This window comes from Gavia stellata, chromosome 7 (assembly GCF_030936135.1).
Source record: "Gavia stellata isolate bGavSte3 chromosome 7, bGavSte3.hap2, whole genome shotgun sequence".
NCBI lineage: Eukaryota > Metazoa > Chordata > Aves > Gaviiformes > Gaviidae > Gavia > Gavia stellata.
The window spans coordinates 27,207,025-27,230,610 of record NC_082600.1 but is presented as its reverse complement, the minus strand read 5'-3'; the positions used below and the strand labels follow the sequence as shown (position 1 = coordinate 27,230,610).

The 23,586-nt window shown below is 53.5% G+C and overlaps 1 protein-coding gene across 1 annotated transcript in view; it reads right to left on the bottom strand.

The window, feature by feature from the left end:
• The window catches only part of LTBP2 (latent transforming growth factor beta binding protein 2), a 73,267-nt gene extending 51,772 nt beyond the window's left edge, over positions 1–21,495 (bottom strand). Inside the window, exons 1-3 of the mRNA XM_059819375.1 lie at positions 21,038–21,495; positions 12,787–12,857; positions 6,733–6,976 (exon numbers count right to left, since the gene is read on the bottom strand). Of these exons, the coding sequence (XP_059675358.1) occupies positions 6,733–6,976; positions 12,787–12,857; positions 21,038–21,492 (770 nt within the window). The 5' untranslated portion in view covers positions 21,493–21,495. The remainder of the gene's footprint in view (positions 1–6,732; positions 6,977–12,786; positions 12,858–21,037) is intronic.
• Between the last annotated feature and the right edge of the window lie 2,091 nt (positions 21,496–23,586).

The window sequence follows — 23,586 nt, the reverse complement described above, 5'->3', positions numbered from 1 at the left end:
TGAAAAGCCAGGTATCCTCCTGCTGCTCTGAAGCATATGCAACCCCCTAGAAAGTAAATACATAAAACACATAAACCAGAATGGTGCTGACAGCTTTAAAACACTAGAAAGTAGAGCAACTGTATCTGGTGCCAGGCTAGAGAAGGTATATCATGTAATTTAAAAATAGAAGTATTTTTATATAAGAAAAATTACATTTACACTCCTCTTGGGTAGCTTGAGTTTCTCCTTTAGGCTTCCCAGCCAGCTTGCCAAGGGCTTTCAACTATGTCAAAGCAGGAGCGGGGCTGAGATCTGGAGCTTATGGAGATCTCATTGCCCTGAGTGGAATCTCTTTTCACATATTCTCACACAGACTGGCACTGGCTTTTTAGTTTCAATTTTTTAACAAGGTCTCAGATATCTGCTAAAGTTGGCTCTGGATCAAGGAACGTAAATGCTTGGCCACCTTGTGAAAACTATATTGCCAAAGGGAAGTACCTTAGAAAGATGCGATTAGGGCTTATCTGCACTGGGAAAATATGCATAAACATGCTGCAGTGGCGGAAGGCAAGGTTGGCACTAGAGTTTTACCCCAGGAATTCAATGTCACATGCTATGGAACTCCTGGGCTGGTCGCATCCCAAGCAAAGTAGGAAACCTGCCATAGCCCATGCCATGGGAATGCACTTACACAGAGGGGTTTCTCAGCCAGGGTCAGCTTTTATTTTCTCTGCTATTTGGGTATTAATAAATTGTAACACTCATAAAGTGAGTGACAGTCATAAGTGAGCAGAAGAGCAGGAGGTGTGATCACCAAATGTGTGGCTAGTACAGACCTCCTCCTAGCACTATACGTATCATGGACAAACAGTCCTGGACAGTCAGCAGCAACCCAAGTAAGGCAGTAAGAAGGCTCCCCTTTTCCTCATAAATGTGCGAAGTTCAAAGCTGGCAAGACAGGAGGCTCCAGATTCTACTTTAACAATTAAGACAAATCTGTCTCTGTTTGGAGCAGCATCTTTAAAAAGCAAGTGATCTTGCAATGAACTTTTGTTTTATCTGCTAGTCCTCAATGACAACAAGCTAATCAAGCTGATTTTGCCAAGCCACCGTTCTCAATGTCATGTTTCGAGTGGCCACTCCAGGGTGGAGACCTTACATCCATGCATGGGCTCCACTTTCCTCTGCAAAAGACCATGCTAGATATTTGCCATGAGAACGGGAGCTGGTTTCAGCCAATTTTCAAAAGGGGGGAAGATATACTTTCTCCATCCAGCAACCTCTGCTGCACACCCAAGATCCTGCCTTCTGCGGGGTCCCTGCTGTTCGCATCATTTGCTTCCAGGAGAGAGAATAGAGATTTTGGCAGACCGTCCCTGCTGGCACCAGGTTCCTCGTATCCCCAGGCCAGAAGCACTTGCCACAACTCCTCAAGGGCTGCATATAGCCCTTCCTCTCATCAGGAAGGGAGGAGATGTCTCCTCCAGGGTGCTGGAGAGGAGGGTCTGAGATCAGGAGTCAGGGGGGTGGGCATGTCGCAACTCAGCCTTCTTCCTTTTCCATCCTGAAAACACCAGGCAACTCCCAGCAACTGCCTTGCCTAAACAGAGCCCTCTCAGAGGAAGCTCCCTGCCCTCAAGAGCTTAGCCACATTAAGCTGTCTGCACAATGTCTCAGCACCTTATACCACAGCTACGTCCTTTTCCCTTGCCTGGGTTGCTGGGAAAATGCTTTGCAGGTCCCAGTCATCTCTTCTTTTCTGTGAAGAGGAAGGATGCCTTGCTTCCCAAGCAGCCCTTGTCCAGCACACACATCCCACCTGGGCAGCACGGCTCCCTTGGGTAGATGCTGGTTACAGATTTATGCCCGGCAGTCCCGCAGGGGGGACCTTCTCGGGTGGCAGCTGCAGGACCCTCCTCGCACACTTCCCGGAGTCAGAGGCAGCTGGCTGTCCATCTTGACGGCAAGGGCCAGGGGCGCAAGCCCTTTCCACTCCCTGCTAAATAAACAGGAATTCTGCTGATACTCCAGCCTTAGGAAAACAAAGCTGTTTCCATTTAGCTCGGCTTCTGGACTGAGGTGCAGTTCCACCCGCACAATCATCAGTCGGGGCTTTGCTTCTCCGGGCAGAGATTCAGGCTGAGATCAAGAAGAGGGAGGATTTGCAGCTAGTCCATGCTGGGAGGGCCTCTAACCCCCCCAGGATTTTGCTCTCCAGAGCACTCCCTGTTCCAAGCAGCACAGCACCGGGGCCTCCCGGCTTCTGTGGCAGCTAACAAGTCCCCACAGGCTCCCTCAGATGCCCAGCTCTAAACCTCTGCTGAGCCACGGCCTGCTGGAGGGACTTGGGAAGTGGTACTCATTTCTCAGCCTCTCTTTTAAGGGATGAAAACTTGAGCATCACCAGCTCTGGTGTCAGCAAAGTAAATCCAGAGCTGCCCTTCTCCTAGCCATATCGTCCCCTGGGCAAGTGCTGAGCTCAGATAAGGCTGGATATGTCTTCTTTAGTCCCAGGAAGAAGAGGTAACGTGCACCATATGGGCAAGCCAAGGATGCAGTGATTCTTGCCTGCTCCCTCTCCAAATAGAGGCACCAATGGCTACGTGTAACACAGCAGAACTGACACCTGTGCTTAGCACAATGCTTAGGCTGATGTCCATGTCCCCATCTTCCCAGGACTGCCAGAATGCCCAGAAATGGATCTATGACAGCTACACTAGGAACGCCCACAGATCCATTTGCTAACCTTCACATCTGCCAGGTGCAAGTACAAACCAACCAGTACAACCAGTTGTGTGTGACCAGTACAACTCTGTTGGTCAAGGAGCTGCTACTTCTCACCAAGGCTGAGGGCAGAAGACAGACAGTAACTTATCGTGTCCTGCTGTCACAGTCGTGCTTCCTGGGCTCTCCTGGCAGGGAAGCCGCAGAAGGCATCGCTGCTTCTGCTTCCAGGCATGAACTCTGGAGAGCCTGAGCACATCTGTCAGAAACAGGGCCATGAAAACAGGCAGCTGCCTCGTCATGCTTTTCACCAAGGTTTTATAGGCTCCTCCAGACTCCCAGAGACTTCCTACCTCCAGAGCAGGCTGCTCTCCACAGTGAAGCGGCAGTCATCATAAGCAGCAAGTTCAACTAGCTGAGGATAAGAAATGATTTTAAAGTAGCCCCACCACTCAGACAAGTGGGGAATATTTTGGTCTAGGCAGTTCCTGAATAACCTAGGAAGCTGCTCTCTAAATTCTCTCTGAAAACTCGCTTCAGAACACACTGAAATCAAAATCAAGCCCATCTCTGCTAAACAAGCAGGTCTCTGTGGAGGATTCATGGGTTTTTTTGCATGCTTATACAGCATTTAATACAGCATTGTTCTAGTGCATGACTTCAGAGCTTCTGATTGCTACCTCTGTACAAACAAACACAAATAAAGCCAATATACACACAAATAAACTAAAGGAGAAAGCAAATTCACTCATGTGGGGATTGATTTCCTGTCTTGGCACAGCAAGATGAGGCTTAGAGGTCTATAAGCTCCCACTCTTGCGCAACTCCTCCTTGTTAGCAATGCGAATCTGCAGAGAGGTTGGGGACTGGTCGTTTGTCCTGGATCTCAGTCTTCTCACAACCACTGACCTGGAACCACCAGTGTCCTCTGTCCACTGAGAAACTCAAGAGCTTCTTCTAGCTCTTCCTTACCAGAAAATCAGGCAAGCAAGCCAGCTGCTGTGGGAGCATGGCAGGCTCACTACAAAAACTCAGTGTCCCACCAGCACAACCTATCCTAACCCAGGAGGAGACCAAGGACTGAAAAACCCAAGCTGTTCCTCTCAGACTTGACAGTGAACTGAACTCCAGTGAAGGTGACCCCGAGTTTGCAGTGCCTAAGAACCGACCCTCATACTTGCAAATATGAGCAAGATCTACCTAATTCCGTGAAGGCCAGTATGCTTGCTTTTGCTGCTACAGCGCAATTGTATGGAGAAAGCCTGACGCAGAAGCACAGAAATTACTTTAATGGTAGCACAGAAATAGATGAGATGTTGTAACTGCAAGAAGCAGACTCCAAGTTCAGACAAGTCTGAGAGCATGGTTTCATGAGACAAATGACCAACCTAATAAGTGGCTTCCACCAAAAGGGGAGTTGACCCCTCTCCTCCTCCCGCAATGCTAGCCTTGCAATTCTGTCCAATCCTTCTGGTCCTCATGTAATCTTTCAATAAGTCAATTTAGCCCACTGAAGTGGAAGAAAATTATCCTTACTTTTGCTGTGTTAGCTTTTTGTTGAGCCAACTTACCCAGGGGCCAGATGAGCACCAACAACCAGTGCAAGGGAAGCAGTGGAAGGGCACAGTTGGGTGCAACAGCAGCAGAGGTGAACCTTCAGCTGCAGACACTCATTCTTACAGGCTCCACAGCTAGCCCAGAAGTTGGCAGGCTGAAGGGGACACTCAAAAATATTTGGGAAACAACCCACCTAACAGCAGCAAGACCTTTAGGTCATGCCAGTTGTCTGCTATATGTTATATGGTCCACAGACAAAACCCAAGCAACTGAATCGTATGGGAAACCACCCAGGGGCTGAAGTGAGGTGTTTCAATGCAGACCGATGCCAAGGTGCAGACAGCCCCACACCTGCCTGCAGAGCACCACTACGCATTGCAAGCACAGGACAGGACGGCTCCAGAAGGCAGTCAGTGATGGCTGTGTCCCAGGGCCCTACCTGCGGCCATCACTAAGGACAAACATCAAATACTCTTATTGAATCTTGTCGGATAAGGTGACGTCCTATGGCCGCCGTGGGGAGGGAAGGAGGAAAGGCATGGCACAGTCCTTAACGGAGTCCTATTTCCTTGGGACAGCGCCAAAGGATTTAAGGTACGCCAGGCAGCTGGGCATTCAGCAATCCCAGCTCTTTGATCGCTAGGCACTGTGTCTGACTGGCTGGACAGGAATGCTCTGCCAGTGCCTGCACAGCCCCCTCTGTGCAGAGCCTGAGGTCATGTTCCTTACTGGGAAAGCCTTCAACAGGTGCTGTATCTCCAAGGGCACTGCTTTCCCTCCCCTCCAGTCCTTATGCACAGAGCAGTGGCACGGAGAGGTAGGCGGAGGTCATTGCTGGGGAGGAACTTGTCAGCAATGACCAGGATTGCAGGCACGTGCTCGGGCTACGTGCTCGCTCAGGCACCGAGCCTCTCTCAGGGCAGTGATGACAGGGGCTTGGCCACCTCTCCCTGCCAGCATCACCTCTGCCTTGCCTGTATTTGGTTCCCATCAGATAGCCTTTCATTTGGGCACCAAGATATGCCAGCTTCAGTGAACTACTTCGTGTCAGTCAATTTCTCATCAGTCATTTGAGCCTCTCCAAAACTGTGGATGGTCAAGAGTCAGTGTCTAGAAATGTCTCCAGCCCATGCACTGCCTCTGCTTCAGAAAAGACAGAAAGGCAACAGCTACTTTAAGTGCAACAGACACTTTAAAAACAACCTGCAGAAATACAGAAAAATGAAGGCTGATCTGCCCTTTCCTCGGGCAGCTCTAAATGATGCTGACAGAGGAAGTCAAAACAGCTCAGAGAAGAAAAGGAGAAACTGAAGTTACCTCCTGGTTTGGCACCTGTAATTTGCTGTAATTTCTTCCTGACTACAACTGAGGGACTTCTGCTGGAAGCCACGTGCAAGTTCTCTGCTGTGGTGGCTACCTACAAAACCAGTCTTTCTGGCCCAGCAACTGGGTGAGTAGCAGCCAGAACATGGGCCTTTAGGGGTGGTGCAGTCTAACACTTTGGTCCCATGTCCATGGACTCTTACAGAAAAGCAGAGGTGATTTTTTTAAAAAAACAAATGTGTGGGTTGTTGTATAGCAAGCAGGCACCATTCTCACCTTTCCATCCCCACTGAGCTGCCAGCAGCACAGAGGTGCTTGTCAGGGAAAGGCACCTTTCCCACCTTTACTGCCTCCTTCAACAGAAACCCCACAGCTCCAGAGTGACTTCACAAAACACAAAGCGTGGAGGAGTTGCAGCTCGGGTACAAGAGCACCTAAGCACTGACCTGAGGCAGGTGGGCTGAAGCTGTAAGCTCTTCCTCACCCAAAAGGACCAGACGATGCCACAGTTGTCATTCTGAGCTTAACACACTCCTCACAGAGTCTCTCCTGCATGGACCTCTGTGAGCTCCAACAGCTGCATCTTTGCTTCGGTACCCAATTACAGGCACCTGCCTGGGTACCAAAATGACCCACACCACAGCAGGGTGACACAGAAATATGGAACAAATGGCTCAATAATGGCTAGAGTCTGCTAGGAGACATCGCTGAGTATCATCACTTGGCTCACACTGGCATTTAATAGCACACCTCCACAGGACATATTGCTCTAAACACATCCTCTTGGGAAAGAGATTTAACCCCCACTCCTCTGTCCACGCTGCTGCTACCACTAATGCTGCTCATCAACTGGACAATGGCAAACTGCTGAGCTTCACAGTCCTCCTTCACCATGGGATCGCCACTAGCCTGTCCTATCACTGCAAGTGCCTGGGGACCGTAACACAGTGCTGGGGCAAAACTGAGTCCCTTGGAGGGACAGCAGGGCCTGACCCCCTTCTGTCAGCTCCCACAGCCCAGGCACGAGCCTCCGCTGGGAGACAAGCTGCCCAGTCTCATGAAGCAGAGGCTGTGGCCCAACTGAGTGTGGCATAAGCTGCCTGTGGGTTTGGGGGAGCATCCTGCTGGGAACCGGGTTTGACTTACACAGCCGGGACGTGCCGTGGGACGGGCATGTGAGCCCCTCGCAGGGAGGCATCCTGCCCTGCTGTGCTGGTCCTCCTCCGGAGGGAGCTTGTGGGGGGCTGGAAGGCTGCGGCGGCACCAGGCGGGTGGTACTCCTGCTCTGGAACGACTTCTTCGCACCGGGAACCCTGGAAGCCCGAGCGACAGGTACAGACCTGGGGACGGCTGCAGGAGCCCTTGTTCTGGCACGGTGGGTCACAGACAGCTGGGGAGACACAAAAAGGTGGTTAGTGGACACGGGGCTCCCGGCAGCATGCTCAGCCCCATGGTAGTGGCAGCCAGCTGGGGCAGCGCAACCGGAGCGGCCCCATCTCTTCTCTGCAGGCAGATGGCCTTCAAAGTCTCAGTGTTACTGCTGCTGTGGGTCCCTAACACAAGGTCACTGCCATCAGAGACTTGTTTCTGTTCCCACTTCTCCCCACTGGTCTCTGCAGAGCTCTTCTCCAGCAATACTCACTTCACAAAGCTCAAAAATGAGCAGCATGGTCCACAGAGAGCATATAGCCTCCAGTACTGCTCATAGCTCTCCAAGCAGGAATAGGTCCTCAGTCCCAGAGCAAGGGCAGGCAACAACTGCCAGACAAGAAGACAGACAACCATGCACTATCGCAGCCTCTTGGGAGTAGTTTGCATGTTACCTTCCTGCTTTAATCTGTTTTGGGGTCTGATTTGCATGTTCCCCCCGGCTGTCCCCTCCAGAGCTTTCCAGCTCTCCTTCTGCAGCTTATTTTGGAGTCACTGCGCTCAAATTCCTCCACAGCTATGGGGACTTACAGTTCATTGACTTCATGCCCAAATCACCCTCTGAGCCTGTGTGCGTTCCTAATTACAGTACATCAGCTTCAGTTTGCGCCCCAGGAGGAAAGTGCTATTAATTATACGCCAGACCCTAACACTTCCCAAGTCAACAGATGCCAAATTGGGTTTTTAGCCCAGCCAGCAAGAACCAGGAAAGCACAGCTCGCTCAGGTAGGACCAGGCTCATTGTTCTGAGAAAGAGTAATTGAAAAGGCACTGGAAAACAGTGTCCTCCCTCAAAGAAGGAAAGGGACGGCTGGCTGAAGGGTAATGAAACTTCGTCGGACAACGCAAGGTGGACATTAACCTCCAGCTGCATGGGAACCCTGTGGATGGGTTGAAATATGCAGCCACCGCTAGTGCTGAGGGCCCCTTCCCCAGGACTGCCCCAGGGAGGCTGCAGGAGCGTCTGACATCCCACCACCTTTGCACATAGCTGCTTGGGTTTCATAAGCACATCCCTCCCGCTCTGGCTGTGCTCTCCATCCCCGTGAGATCCAAGCACACCTGCGAGAAATGCTGCTTCTGGGCAACAAACATACAGACAGCTCTAGCCTCGTGTGCCATCCACACGTCATCCCGCTGTTGCCAAGTGAGGGAAGTCCTGGTACAGGCTCTGAGCTCCTTTCACAGCCCCCACAACCCTTCCCCCACCCCAAAACTGGACTGCCATCAGCTTTTCCTAACTAGATCAGGGATGTGTTGGTTGGAATGCTTCATTTGACCTTTATTACCATGTTAACGCTCTGAAAGAGAGGGAGATCACAAGCAAAGGGAGAACCCAAGTCACGTAGGGCTGTATAGGTTAAAGCCAGAGGTTTTGATGAAATCCCCCAGTAAAATAAATCAGCCACCACTGCAGATTCTGGAACAGGGACAGGGTCCTAGTCAAGCAGGAATTAATCGTCTCTGGGAAGTCTGGCACTCCGAAAGTTGATGTAATTTATAATATAAAACTCAGCTGTGATTTAAATAGGCTGCCAGTCCCTACCGTTATCTCCCAATAAATGCCTGTTTTAACAAACGCCATTAGACCAGGAAGCCTGCCATTGAAAACAACCGCTTCACGTGCTGAAATACTGCAGAGCCACGATGCTGGGACCTGGGATCACAGTGGTTCTCACAACCTCTCCCACTAACAATGTTCATAGTCACTTTAGACTGTGCCCTTCAGCAGGAAAGCAGTGATAAGTGACCAGGCACTCTAAAAAGCCCCTAAGGCAGCTGATACAGAGAAGAGGAAGAAGGGAATGGGATTAGTCTTCTGGTCCCTTCACACAGGATGGGTGGGGAGCTGCCCTAGCTGAAATGTTCCAGCTCTAGGATTAATCCCCTTCCTGGTTGCCTTTGCAGACTCAGGAAGAACTTGAAAGAGCTTTAAAAAGTCACTGGTTTTCACTCAGCACAACTATGCGATTTAGGGAGAGCAGATCATTCAGCAGAAGTACTGCCAATGCCAAGAGTGTGAAATCACGAGTCAGGCCCCCAAAACCATAACATTGACAGAAGCGGTTAAAACTATGTATATATTTGGTATCTTTCTCTTTGCTTTCTGGTTTCTGAGCCCAGGGGTTACTCTGAGATGTCTCTCCCCAGCTGTGGGGGCTGTAAACAGTTTCTGTTAAGATGATAGCCACTCATTTCTTTTCACTGTAGTCTCGTGTAATCACGTGCTCCAGGAGCTGGGGCTTTAGGGAAAGCAAAAACAGTCATCTCAAAACTCTTATAAAAGGATGAGATTTTGAGCACTGCTGAAGTAGCATTAGTAGTAATGCTAGTTTGTTCAAGAGCATCTAGCAGTGCCCTCACAGATCAAGTCTGCTGCTGTCTGCTCTTCAGTGCATGAGGTAAGTCCTCCCTGCAAGGTCACACTGCAGGGACAACTGCGGTGTGACTCTGACCACCCACCCAGGCCAGGCAGGCAGGACCATCAGAGGGAAAGGTCACCAAGTCCAACCTCCCATCGCTTTGCAGGCACACCCGGCCCAGGATTGAGAAATGACATTGCAAGGTGACATTCAATTACTGTGTCCCGGCTGCTCTGCACGTGCTCTAGGTATAGGAGAGTGGTGTAGATCTTCACTGTAAGCAGCTCCTGCTCAGTTCCATTTAAATGTGGGGGAACCTGTCCACCCAGCTAGGCATCCGCAGGAAAACTGGGAAGATGCTGAAGGACTTGTACCACTGGGGTGATTTAGTCCACTTTCTCATTGGAAAAGTTTGCTTATTGATGCAGAGCAATATGTAATCTCAGTTCTAACTTAGAGCTCTGACTGTGTTAGCAAAGTCAGAAGGGATGGACAGTTTAACACAAGTGAGAGATCTATGCGGGCTGACAGGCAGGGAGATCAACAGCAGTAACAGAGAGGGAAAACAGAACTTCAGTGAAAAACAGTCTGGGCTCAAAAAACCCTACAGTCACTGTACAGAAGAGAGACAAAAGGAGAGAGCATGTGAATGTCATCTCCATTTTGCAGATGTGGAGAAGCCCCAGGTGTTAATGTGGCTGTCTGAAGACCCACTGTGAGACCACAGCAGAGCCAGCAATTCATCCTGGAATCCCTGTGCCTTCATTCAGTATCTTAACCGCAAGACCATCTGTACGAGATAGAAAGTGCATGAATTTATTTAGTTCTTCCCAACATGCTGATTAAAAATGTTTCTTTTAAGCTTTAAAATATCCATGTCAGGAAAAAAACCTCACCCTGCATTACCAGCCCAGCCCAGGCTGCTATCTTGGGAAGCAGCAGAGAACCATAGTAAATAATGCTGATGAAAGTGGAGGTTGTTGGGAGGTTGAGCAAGAGGATTCCCCTGCTCTGAAGCAGAGGGGAAGGATGATGAGCTAACAGACAGCAGCTAAATTATTGACAAATTATGCATGCTGCAGCCCCTGCAGCCCCTGAAATATGGGCAGTGCAGGGGGGCTTCTGGCCATCTTATGTGTACAGGTTTCTTCTCCACCGAACCCAGGGCACAAAGCCCTGAGTCTCACCCTAGGATGAAGTTAAACAGGCAGGAGATTGGATGAACTCTTCGGGCCCAAGTTCAGATGTAGCTCATTATCCCTAATGTCCCCTCCTGTGGGAAGACCTCTGGAACCCCACAGGATGTCCTGTATGCAGTTCGGTGTGGTGACCTGGCAGCGTGTGGGTAGAAACCAAGCCCATTGCAAGGGGGCGAGATCTTCCTCCTAAACTCCCTTATCTCACTTCCACTTTCCCAGGAAACATCGGTGTCCTGAAGAGAGAGATTTCTCTTTTTCATCTTCCCAGTCATTGACTCTCTCTCTGAAAACTTCCTGAGTCCTCACTGCACTTTGGTCCTCGAAGCTGGAACAAACCAAAAGGCTAGAGAAATCTGCCCATGGCTTGAATTCAGTCATATTCAGAGATATTGCAAGAGGAAAGTCCCTGGAAAAGCATGGGTGGAGAAGGAAGAAATCACCATGCACAGTAGGTGATAGGGAATAGATGAAGTCAACAATCTGGCCTATCGTTTCTCCTGCACCCAGGCTCAGACCCATCAAAACCAAGGTCCTGCCCAAGACGCAAATGCCAACTTCTTCCCTGCTTCATCACGCTAAGAGGTTCCCTCTGGCTGCATTCCCCTGATATGCCCCATATCAAAGACCATGGGATCAGACATTAAACAGTATTACAGCGCAGAAACTAACTGTGATGGGCTGTCCAGCTTGCCTTGGCAGCCTTAAAAACAGCCGAACGTCCCCAGCAGCTCGAACTCCAGCAGAAAAGCCCAGAGAGGGAGGTAGCTGGGAATGAAATAATGTTTACACATCACCGGTCTCCACCTAAGACCTGCCTGAGATTTACCATCCCTGGCTGGGGGGGACCCTGTCAGGCCTCATCACGTTGACAGTGTCCTTTTAATGAATCCTTGGGAACAAGGGCCCAGCACCTGAGCAATCGCTAGACAGCCTGTGTGGCTGTGAGCCCAGAACTGCTGCTCCTACGAAACTCCCTAATGAGAGAAAGATGCTGCCATCGCTGGCCCCACGCTCTGTTTACAGACGCTGTCTGGCAGCACAGCACGCTCTCTACTGTTTGGCTTCTGTTGGCGGGGGGGAGAGGGAGAAGGGAGGTGAGTCAGCCCTTGGCCCCTTGCTCCCAAACAGCTATCACTAACGCAATTATCCCAGCGCGGCCAAAGTGCCGTGAGATCCCGCAGCAAACAAAGCGGAGCCTCTTTCCCTGCTAAACATCTGGGCAGCTGCTGCCACTCAAGTGAAGGCAGATGCTCTTGGCTATTCTGGGCAGGGCATTCCCGTGCCCAGGCGCTGTGGGCAGCCCCCTGCCTCCTTGGGACCGGGCAGGTGCATGGGGCAGGCAGTCCCCCGGGAAGGTCCTGGGCTGGGTGGTGTAACCCCGTTGTTTAGGGACAGGGATCGCGGCAGGGGCTGGGCTATGGTTGCGGAGCTATTGGGGCTGGAGACGACAGTGCACCTGCCTCTGGCTCTGGCGTGCATCCTTCTGGTACCTGCCCAAATCCCTTCCCTTCCAGTGCTGTGTCAGGGAGTGCAAAATGCTCTCAGCCCCGGGGGTTGTGGCAGGGCCATCCAGAGGAGCAGAGCCCTTATTAACCCCACTGTGGGCAGGCAGGAGGGCCCTGGCCAGGCAGTTTCCACACTGCAGAACCACCCTGCAGGCCGCCACCGTTTTGTACGTCCCACGTGCTGCACCGCGCTCCAGCCCCACTTGTCCCAGCTGTTATGCCAACTCCATTAATTGCTCTCCTTAATGGCACTCAGATAATCTGGAGCCCTGATTTCCCCCTCAGCGTCAGCAACGCTTGCCCATGTGAGCACAGCCCCACTCTGGCGGTTCCCACCTGCTGCGACTTTCACAGACCTGCCTTTCGCTCCAAGCAGGATGATGAGAGCCCAGTGCTTGAAACTCACCCATAAACGTGCCGTTGCAACGCTCTGCCCCAACAAGACCCTGCTCAGGATGGACACTAATAGCAATAATAAAGTAAAGCCATAATTATTCAGTGTGCTCAGTGTTTGCCAGCACGTGGGGAGAGCCGACCCACAGCCTGGCAGACACACGGGGAGGCTGCGGTGCTGCCTCCGAGGACCCCACACTCCATCTCCCACCCTGGCACAGTGCAGGGGATGTGTGCGGGGTCACAGCAGTACTCGAATGCTTTTTAGGGGTGCATCGTGAAACCTGTGCCAGCTGAGACTGTCATACTCACGTTTGATGCAGTGGTTTGTGCCGGGAGCTGTGGTCCATCCTGGGCAACACTGTCGGCCGCAGACGTTTGGCCTAAGCAGAGAGACAAAGCAGTGCAGTTAGAAGGGAAGCCATGGTCTCTCCGCAGCCAGCACCTCTGAGTCACCCATAAAATTATTTCCTGCAGCATCTGATATTTCCTTCCAGATGGACCAGCAGCTGAGATCAAAACCAATGGGACAAGGGCTGAGTTGTTTAAGTGCTTGGAAAAGAAACCCCCAAGGACTATGTGAATGCTGCAGTGTGAGCGAACCCTCAGGGAGTATCTCCCTTTTGAACTGGCATTATGCTGGGTTCCTGGCACAGCGCTCAGAGGAACCAATGTCCTCCTGAGAGCAATTGGAGGCCGGTGGCCTGCAATCATTAAAGATCTCACGGCACTTTGTGGTATTGGGGTGTAAACTAGGCCTGATTCCAGCTTTGGTCATAGCGTCTCGCCTCCGCAAGCGTCCCGAGCTGCTTCGGCCGAAGACAACGCTTCATTCTCCGCCTAACTGCTGCCGCCTGTTGCTACTCATTGCTCAACCCCACCCGCGGAGGGATGCATGCCAGCAGCCGCGTTGGCCACTCCCTGCCTTGCTCTCCCTTCGCGAGCACGCCAGTCCCACATTTCTTATCTGACTCTGGCGCAGCAACCCCAGGGACTGGGGACTCTCCGGTGTTATGAAATTTGTGCCTGCTTGACATGCACAGCGCTAGACTAACTCCAGGATGCTCACATCATTTCCATGGTGGTTAATTCCAGCACTTCGCTGCAACAACTTTTTGACTGCCTTTGCATAAACGACATCCTCTCCACCTCTCCATTATTATGTGTTTTCAGGTAGTGATCCCTGCCAACACACAGCTGTAAGAGACAGTGCTGTGCCTCCAAGAGGTGCTCTGCAATGTGCAAGCAGGCAGCTAATCCTGCTTCCTCTGGTCACATCTCATATTTACACATCTATAATGAGAAGCAATAACAAGTTGCAGGTTGCTCTCCAAGCATATTTATTCATCATGGAGAGAATGTTTTGGGAATATGTAACTTTTGCATGTCTAGGTAGATGGGAGAGTACAGTCATCAAAAGATAAAAAGTTAGAAATAGGCAGCCTGAAAGCTCTGGACAGCCTCTGGAAATGAAGTGAGGAGCATGGTTTATTTCTAACGCTGGACAAGGCAGTCGGAGCTGCTGACAGAATTTACAGGAACCACGGAAACATGCACATTTGTCTTCTGGATTGACTTTCACATGAACACAGCAGGGTCAGAGATGATCCTGCTCTGAACCGGCATCCTCGTGACTCCTGCATCCACATGGCATGAGATGATACTCCAGAAGCGCCAGAGCTCAAGCTGTGGGGCTCACGTTTTAGGAGAGCCAAAGACGGTGGGCAGCAGGCGTGCCAAGGATTGTTCTGGTGTTCATGAATGAAGCTGCCTGTAGAGATACAATCACTTCATGTGGGAAGGGGAAGTGGTCTGAGAAGCCACATCATTTGTAAAGCGTTATCCAGCCCTTCAGGATCAACATTTTATTAACCTGGGTAGATTTTTACAGGGAGAAAGCACTTAAATTCTCTTGGTGTGACTTCCTGCAAACAGAACAAGCCAAAGTAATTCTTGCATCCACTCGCATCTGCTCTGGCTGGGCTAGAGCACCAATTTCCAGCTTTTTGTCTGTCTACCCAAAGAGATCTGTGGGTCTTTTCTTTAAGACATCCACAGAAAGTATCCAAGGAAAGCAAACTTTCCTTTAGTTACTGCATAAGAGCCCACGGAAGGCCTTAAACTTTTTGAAGATGTCCAGATCAGTAAAGAGAGAAAACCACTGAGCTGGAGCCGGTCTTTAGGTAATTAAGGTCTGCTGAGGGACTCCACTCCAAGCAGCCGCATAAGCATCCTTGCTTACACTGTCTCAGCTCCCATTCTTCCCTTGGCACGGCTGAAACACACCTTGCAAGTCATACTCAGCTGGTCCGTTCAAAGAGCAAAGCCCTTGCCCTTTCCCACCTCAACTTATTGACATAATCAGAGGTTGTTTCTTGTAGGCAAAATAACTACCTTCTCCAGAGAAGCTCTTTTGGCCTTGAATCACACTGTTAGTTCTTCATAGGATTAAAGTTCAAGTTTTATCTACATCTCCCACATGCATGCTGGAGGGAGCATGCTGCTAGCTGCTTTCAATGCCAACAGCAAGCCAGAGGTTGTAGGAAGAAAGGTATGAGACTAAAGCACAGAGGGGCCCAAGCCTGAGCAGACAAGATCACTCCTGAAGACATAAAACCCCTGTTGGGTTCAGCACAAACCTCTCATTAACAGAGTCACTCTGTGCCACTGCCAACTCCAGACATAAGTTGCCAGCCCCGGGTGAAGGGAGATGCTAACACCAGGGCGATGCTCCTCAAGGGAGGACAGCCCAGCATGCGCAGAGGGGAGGAACCTGGCAGGGATGCCCTCAGGAGCAGGGGCAGAGGGAGTACCTGGACAGGAATGTCCCTTCCTTCCATAACCTCCTGGATGAGAGGATGGGCAGAGGTGGAGGCAGGGAGGACCTACAGGACTGGAAGTGAGCACTTGGGAGGAGTAACACATAGGTAGTACTGGAGGGCAGAGAAGGACCACAACTATTTCCTGATGCAAGCCCGGTGAGCAGGACATCACATAGCATGGGTTGTCAGGTGAGCAAGGGCATCAGCAGTGGGAAAACAGCTATGGGGGGCTTTGCCGCATGGTACCCAGTCCCGAGCACATCTGGTTCTACTTAAAGCCTTTAGTTGACATTTGCATGGCTTGAACGCCATGTGGTTTTCACTGCCTTACAAAGAATTCAGAATGAATCCCAGGAGGTTTAAGGAGCACGGCATGTTTACAGCATGGAGGGACGGTGCTCGAGAGACTGGCAGTCCCCAGCTGCGTTTGTCCTGCTGCACGTGCCATCACCAACACTTTGGGCAAAGACACAGCTCAGGAGTGAGCCATCTCCGGGGCACGTCCAGTCCTGGGCCTCTCCATCCAGCACTGCTTCTGGAGAACAAAACAAGTGGCAGGGTCCCTCCAGGTCTGGTGTCACTGTCCCAGGAGTGGCTGCTGGGCAGCTACCTGTACACACTGAGCAGCCCCTGATCACCCCCCATGACACAGGGGACAGGGGCTTCCAAGGCAGCAGACAGAGCTGCCCAGCAAGGGGACCTGCTGGGTGCCATGACGCACCTAGCCCCTGGCAGACCTAACAATGATGTGAGACAAAGCCACACTCGTAATTTTGAAGCACTCAGCTGCCACGCAAGGCTGAGCACCCAGGCTGCCTCCTGCTTACCCACCCTTTGAAACTGGAAGCACGGCAGCAGGGAGATAGGAGCAGGACTCTCGCCCTCATCCTGGGCAGCCTGGGGTGCAGAAGGACCAGAGGGTGGGTGGGCACGTGGAGGGGTCAGCAGCTCTCCCAGGTGGAAAGAAGCTCAGCAAAGCCCCAGATCAGAGCTGCACACAGGTCTCCCAAGCTGAAGTCCCACTGAATGCTCACACTAGGTCACACTGCACAGGGATGCCCTATTCCCAGCCCTGCTGCTGATACCAAAACAAGCCATGGGCAAACTGTCTGTCTTCCCTGTCTCTGTCTCCTTACCAGTGGAACAGGTTAATTAACGTATTTACCTTCCCAAGGGCCAGGTCAGGTAAGCACATGCCTCTCCTAGGAAATGAAACATTGCTGGCGACCACTGGCACTTGATTGCCTGTAACACTGGACTGCTGTAGGGCTCATGGGCCACTTAGCACCTTCCAAAATAGTTCCCAGCCCTGCTCAGACCAGAGCAGACAGAGACCGTTTCCAATAGCCAGTCTCTCCTTTTTGGAGAGAAATGGGGTTGAATCGCTCAGACAGTTGAATAGCCACAGTGCCAGAGAAAGCCCTAAGGCATAGCTCACTAGTGCAGAGAGGGCCTTCGGGTTTGCTTTTCTGGCAAAATGCAGGGTGAGGCACGGGATCCACATCTCAGCCCCTGCCTCAAGCTCCAGGTACGCCCTGTGGTTTCCAAACAGCACAGGCAGCAGTAAGCAACTGCAAACCAAGCTTGCTCCTCATTCCACAGCTAGCATGCACCATCCGTGCCCGGCACATTGCGAGAGCTCGGTGCACAGGAGGTGTCAGGTACTACTCACTGGCCTGCTCCTTTTCTGGGACAGGCATCTCCCTGACACCCCTCACGGAGCTGAAGCCAGTGCCATGAAGGCTCCCTACATCCGGAAGTACCGTTCATGGCCCTGACGGGATACACTGGCACAACCTGCAACTTGGGCAAAGGAGCTGCAGCGAGCCAGTCCTTCATCACCTGCTTTGCTGCAGCAACCAGAGGCCACCGCCAGGATCAGGCCCCTGCTGTGCAAAGTGGCACCCGGGATGATACCAGCCTGCAAGGTCTTGCAGTGTTACATGAAACCAGAGCCAAGGAACTGTAACAAGCACTAGGGGGAAGGAAAACAAAACAGTAGTAAGAACATGGCTTCACATAGTTTCAGCATGTGCACAGCCTCAGCGATGATCACATACTGTTTCTGAAGCATTCATTAGAACCATTTTTTTCACCATTTATTTTAACAGCAATCTGTGCATCATCTTTCAATTTCATGCAGCACTCTGTGCTGCCAGATATGCTGACTCCATTCAAGCCATTTACAGCATCCTCACAGAAGGCCAGTGGGACCATTAGATCATCAGGTCTGCCTTTCTACTGCAGGACAGTGAACTTCATCCAACTGCATATGAAATATTTGCAGTCAGACCCAATGAAGAACATTAGCAAAAGGTTGCTGGCATCGATGAGCCACTGAAAATCCTCTGCCAAGTCCACATCAGCATTAACTGCCTCCACTCCTGAGCAGTCCTATACACACACTGCAGCGAGAACCTATATCCCACAAAGTCTGGGTAAAGCAGGACTACATAGCCACAGACAGTGTCTACAACAACTATTAAACAAGAACTGGGGTGCAGAATGCACAAAAAGAAAGTGGGAGGGAGAAGGAGAGAGTGTGGACTCTCAGCCTGTTACCTGGGGAGCCTCACGTGCCCCCGAAAATTGTCCGGGAAGGTACCAGAAGTGGAGGCTTCCTCAGACTACTCCCCTGTTACCCACCTTCCTCTGATTTTGTGTACCTCACCTGAGGATCATCACTGGGACCCACCCTCCCAGGCACGGGGCAGAGGAACGAGGTGGGTCACATCAAGGGGGACACAAATTAGGGATGCATCCAGCACACGAGTACAGCCATAGCTGGCATGCGTCAGGGCTTGGGAGCACCCTACCCCACAACATTCGGGAGGAAAATCTTTCCATGGACCAGAAGCTGCGTCGATAAACCTATAAACACTTTAAACGTCAGACTGAACACACTGGACTGGGAAGTCACCTGCTCCATGGCACGGGGTAGGAAGAGCTCATCTGCAGCAGCGGGCACTGGTGTGTGTCTGCAAACCAGTCAGGAGGGCTGGGGAAACAGGCAGGTTAAGCAGAGCACAGCAAAGCAGACGGAGGATGGATTGTTTTCCTCACTCAGTGTTAGGAGACAGTAATTTTCTGTGATATTTGCTGTGGTGTCAAAAGTCACCTCACAATGAGCCACCAGGAGAAAACACTAAAACCCAGCAATTGCAAGACTTGCAGTTGGACACACTCATGGAAGGGTGTGAGCAGGTCCCACCTGCAGCAAGGTCAGACATGAGCAGGGTGGCAGACACATCCAAACAGTCCCCAAGAAAAAACCTCAATTTTGGGTATGCTGCTATCAAACAAAGCGAGAAAATAATTATCCAGAAAAGGATGTAGCGCTAACAAATGAGTTTTTCAACCACAGGACTGTGCGAGGCCCCTGGAGGTACCAGCAGAAAATTCTGACTGGGGAATCAGGAAAGGCAACCCACGCAGGAGCTGAGGTTTTAAGCCAAAATAACTGTATAAATAAATAGTGCCGGGTTTTAATGCAGCCTGAAAAGCTACCTGAGTAAGGGAATATGAAGATCATCATACTAGAGAGTAGTAGGAGTTCAGTGTAAATAGAGGAACAGAAAATATCCCACCTGGCAAAAAAATGAAATATCATGAAATGAAGTTTTTTAGGGGCCCTGAGTTTCCTGGATGGAAACGTGTCCGGTGCAGCAAGCGACGTAAGAGGATGAATGAGGTGGAAGGACAGAGTCTCACCAAATGGCTGGAGGCAGCAGCAGCTAGCTTTCCATGAGGAGTAACGCCATGGGGTTACTCTCGGACAATTATTTCAGCTAGGCTTTCTCATAAGCTCCGAAGACAGTAGATCATAGAGAATTTTAAAAAGTGCTGATTTGGACTCCAGAAGAGATGGAAAGCTACTGATGACAAGCCCTTATATGCACATTCCAGAGTTCAAGTTCTTGGGGATCAGAGCAAGCTCCACATCCCCAGCCCTCGTCTTCCAAGCCACAGCAGAGGGAGAAAGCACAGCACAGCCTGCATGGGGAACACAGCACCAAAGCACAGCTCTTCCTTCCTCTAAGCTTGGAGGCAACAGCGCTCTCCATACCCCAGGAAGCCAAATCCAGCTGATAACAAGTCAACAGGGTAGTCACTGAAAAGAAACGGGCTACACCTCAGATGACTCAAATCCAATTGAACCGCCCCATGATCCCAAAGCAATGCTGACAACGTTCCGACTGCAGAAAGGGTAAAATCCTCCTGAGCCCAAAAAAGCCCAAACCTGACTGAGCAGGACTGGATCTTCCCAAGACTCTCCCTCTGGGCGGCTGACAAACCAAGGCTTATGGATTGGGTAAACCGAAAACTGCTCAAGACATACCTGCCATTGGCTAGCTACTAGCGATAAATACTTTGCGTATCAAACATAATGGGAAGAAGAACAAGTTTGGGTTTACTGCTTCTGCAGATTTGTTGTAGGAAACTACACAGAGGGGACATCTCTGTCTTTAAATTTTGCAGAGGCAAGTATGGGAGAGAGAAATATCAGGGATTAAGCTGCCTTTTGTCTCCTAGTGAAGCTCCCCACCTGATGTTAGCAGAAAAAGTTTCTGCCCATGTCAGAGGGCAGCAAGCCCAGAGCCTGCCCTCTGCATCCCCCCGGCACGGAGAGTGGGCACACTCTGCCACATGGGTCGGTCAAACTGTCCACACGACAGCTTCGGTAGCCCTTCCCAGCTGGCAGAGGAGATCATCACGAGAGGCATCAGCCACGGGGCAGCAGAGAGGGAACCGCAGAGGAGGGAGCTGGGGGCCAAAGGGTACGGCGGCGCTGCGCCAGACGTCCCGCTCGCAGGCTCCCCTCGCAGTGGAGCAGCTGGCCTTGCCATATGATCTCCCCTCCACCTCCACAGGGCTGTAGCCAGAGACTGGAGCTAGAAGCAGCCCTGCCAGGCAAGTCATAGGAAGCCTCCCCCGGCTGAGCCAGCTGAAGCCATGGGAAGCTGCCGCGCAGAGTGCTTACAAGGGGCCCATTATGGGAGGAAGGAGCCAAGAGGCCAGGTACCTGCAGCAAGAGCGGCAGCAGCCAGGCTCCATCCTGCAGAGCTAAGCGAGCCCCTCCAGCCTCTCCCGCCACCCGCGTACCATGGCCACGCTGCCCCTCACCCCCTGGCAGCCCCCCCCGCACGCTTTCTGGGACGGCCGTCGGCGGTCCGGGAGAGCAGCAGACCAACAGCCCCCGCCCGCCGCGCAGCGCAGTGCCTGACCTGCCGAAGCCCGATGCGTCAGCAGAAGGGCGTCGCATCCAGCGCCCTTGCGAACCACACAGCCCCATGCGACGGGCAGCCGGCAGCACGGCGTCCCGCCCGCCTGGCACTCACACACACGTGCGTGCACACGGGCACACACGCACGCCGATCGCGTGGGCGAGAGCCGCGCAATCCGCCGCCGCACGTGCGGGAGAGACGCGCGGCACGAGAGCGAGCACGGAGCGGGCTCCTGCTCCGCTCCGGGCCCGGGCCCGGTGCCCGAGCCAGCCGAGGGGCAGCACGGCCCAAGGCCCCCGCACATCAGCCCCATGACTGCCCCGGGCACAGGCAGCGGGGCGTCCGGCAGGGGACGGGGCAGCGCCCGGAGCGCCCGCGGGGCTGGAGCGGGGCGCCGGGATGCAGCACGAGGCTCGAGACGGGACCCGGCCCCTCCGCCTGGGGCTCCCCGGCGCCGGGACCACCGGGGCTCGCGCTACGCACCCCCAGCAGGGTCCCCCCGGCCGCAGCACTTACCCCGCCATCCTCCCTCTGCCGCCTGGCTCCTTCGCTCGGGGCACGACCCGGGCTTTCAGCCCGCTGCCCTGCCGCTGGCGGGAGGGGTCCAGCCTGTTCTTCTGCCCCGGGCCGGGACCGAGCCCGGCATCGCCCGCCTGGCCCCGGGACGCGGACAGCCCGCGGTCGGGACGCTGCCTCCGGCCGTCGCCGCCGCTCGGGCTCCCCGCGGCAGCCGCGGAGCCGCGGTCCACGTGGAGGGCGGCGGGGAGGGGCCGTGCCGGCGGAGGGGGTCCGGGCGCCGGGGACAGGCTGTGCGCCGTGCCCGCCGTCCCCAGGGCAGCCCCGCGGCCCCGCGGCCGCGCCGCCCCCCGGCTCCCCGGCTCCAGCCTGGCCGCGGAGTCCGGCCGGCAGTCGGCGAAGCCCAGGAGGACGGCAAAGGTGAGCGGGACGAGGCTGGCGGCGGCGCCCCGCATGGTGTCAGCCGGTGACGGGGGGAAACGGGCGGCGCGGAGCGCTCAGCGCCCGGCTGGCATCCTCCGGCGGGCGTGGGGCAGCGGGGACCGCCGGCTCTCCGCCCTCCGCTCACCGCCCCATCCCGCTCCGGGGCTCCGCCGGGACCTGCCGCCCACCAGGGCCGGGGGCGCAGACAGCAGGGCCGAGGCAGGGGCGCGGGCTGCCGAGCGGCCCCCGCAGGAGGAGGAAGAGGGGGAGGAAGGCGGCCGGCCCCGCTCGCCGGGCTGCCAGCGAGCTCCCGCACTCCGCAGGCGGCTGCGAGCACCTTCGCGCCTGCCTCTGGCACTGGCAGCGCCTGGAGGGGATGGAGGGTTTTATTTTTGGAAACCTCCCCCTTTTGTGTCTTTTTGATGCTGACATCCCCCCTCTCCAGAGGACACGGCTCGGCCCCCCTCCTTAGGAGAGGAGACATTCCAGCAACACCCACTTTGGCAAAGGGAAACAAACTACAACAGAGAAGCCTTAACCCCTGCCTGGCCGGGGAGACGCGTCCGCCGCCTGCCCGGGAGCCGGCGTGCAGCCCCCGGAGCCCTCCCAGCCGGCCGGCCCGCAGCGAGCCGCCGACTCCCGCCACAGCTGGAAGCGCCCGGGGAAGGTGGAGCGGCGCGGCTCTGGGGTGCACGGAGCAGGAGAGACGGATGCCAGAGGAATACACCCGCCACCCCAGCAGCTGCGGACTTCTGGAGCTGCATCGGCAGCATCAGCCCTCTTGCTGCTCTTGATCGCATCTCCCAGGCGAAAGGCATGGCAATGGGAAGAGCCTTATTGGACATCCCACCCTTGCCTACAGAGCTCTCAGATCCCCTCAAACCCAACTCAGGGCTTTATACTCTTACTTGTACGGGTCCAGGCTAGAAAAGGACCCACCTAAAAGCCCCGGGTCCTTCAGCTAACAGAGATCTTCCAGGAGACATATCCCACCAGCTTAGAGTAGATGTCCATCCCTCCCCCATCTGTCTCTGTGTGGGCACCTGGAGGTCAAGGGATGGCTTGAAATGACTGCTTTATATGTGCTGAGGGAAGAGTAGGAGGAAGGGGAAGGGGGACAGAAATCCCCTTTTAGCCACACACATCAGCTTGGCTTTGTCCTCTGCCACATCTCTGCTGCTCTCTGCTGCTCTTGGCCATCTCAGGCAGGGAGCAAATCCTCCCAGAGGAGTGCAGGCAGGCACTGTCCCAGCCCAGTAACGTGGTACATTTGGGGTGGGCTCATTCTGGCGCACAGTGGTGGCTGTGAGCTTGGTGGGTGGCTAAAGACTTCTCACTGCATCTCTGTGCACAAGGAGGCAGAGAAGGGCACTGCATGTGCTCACAGGAAGGAGATGCTCACCGGCATGTGTCCCTGCAGTGGGTCCTGTGGCCAGTAACACTTATCAACCTGGTTTCATCACGCCAAACTCAGGCAGATGAAAGATGTACCTCACTCGGCACCCTGACCCTAAGCGCAGCAGCTGGATGCCTGCGAGAGAACATGAGATAGTCTGCACGTGCACAGAGTGATCCTTTGGTTGTACCCTCACGCCTTCCAGCAGCCCGCCGGGTAGGTGCTCCTTCAGCCAGATGCTGCAGCTTGGCCTCTGGGTTTAAAAGGCAAATTGTCATATCAGCCCATGAATTTATCTAATCTCTTTTGGCCCTTTTGATGTGTGGAGTGGCTGCCACATAGACCACCAGCTCTCCTCCTGTGCCCACTGCTCCCCCAGCTCCTTAAGGACCCCGTTCCACTGACAATCCTCTCCTTCCAGCCTCTCCCATTGCAGGTGCTGCGTCCCCAGGCCCTCACCAAGCCATCTGCTTCCCAAAAGCTTCGTGGCAGAGGGGTCCAGCTCCCCCAGTGCCTCCTCTCCAGCCTTCAGCAGTTGTGCTCCTAACATCTCTCCCACTTGAAAGTAGTGGCTCCAGCTCCCTTCTTCCCACTGCCCCTTGCCTTTTAGGTCTCCTCAGGCCACAGACATCCCTTCCCTGGGATGGGAGCACTGCTGCCTGCCCTCTGGGGTGTGGAGGAGCCAGGAAAGGGGTGGAAGCACAGGGAATGAATCCCCCCAAAAGCGCAC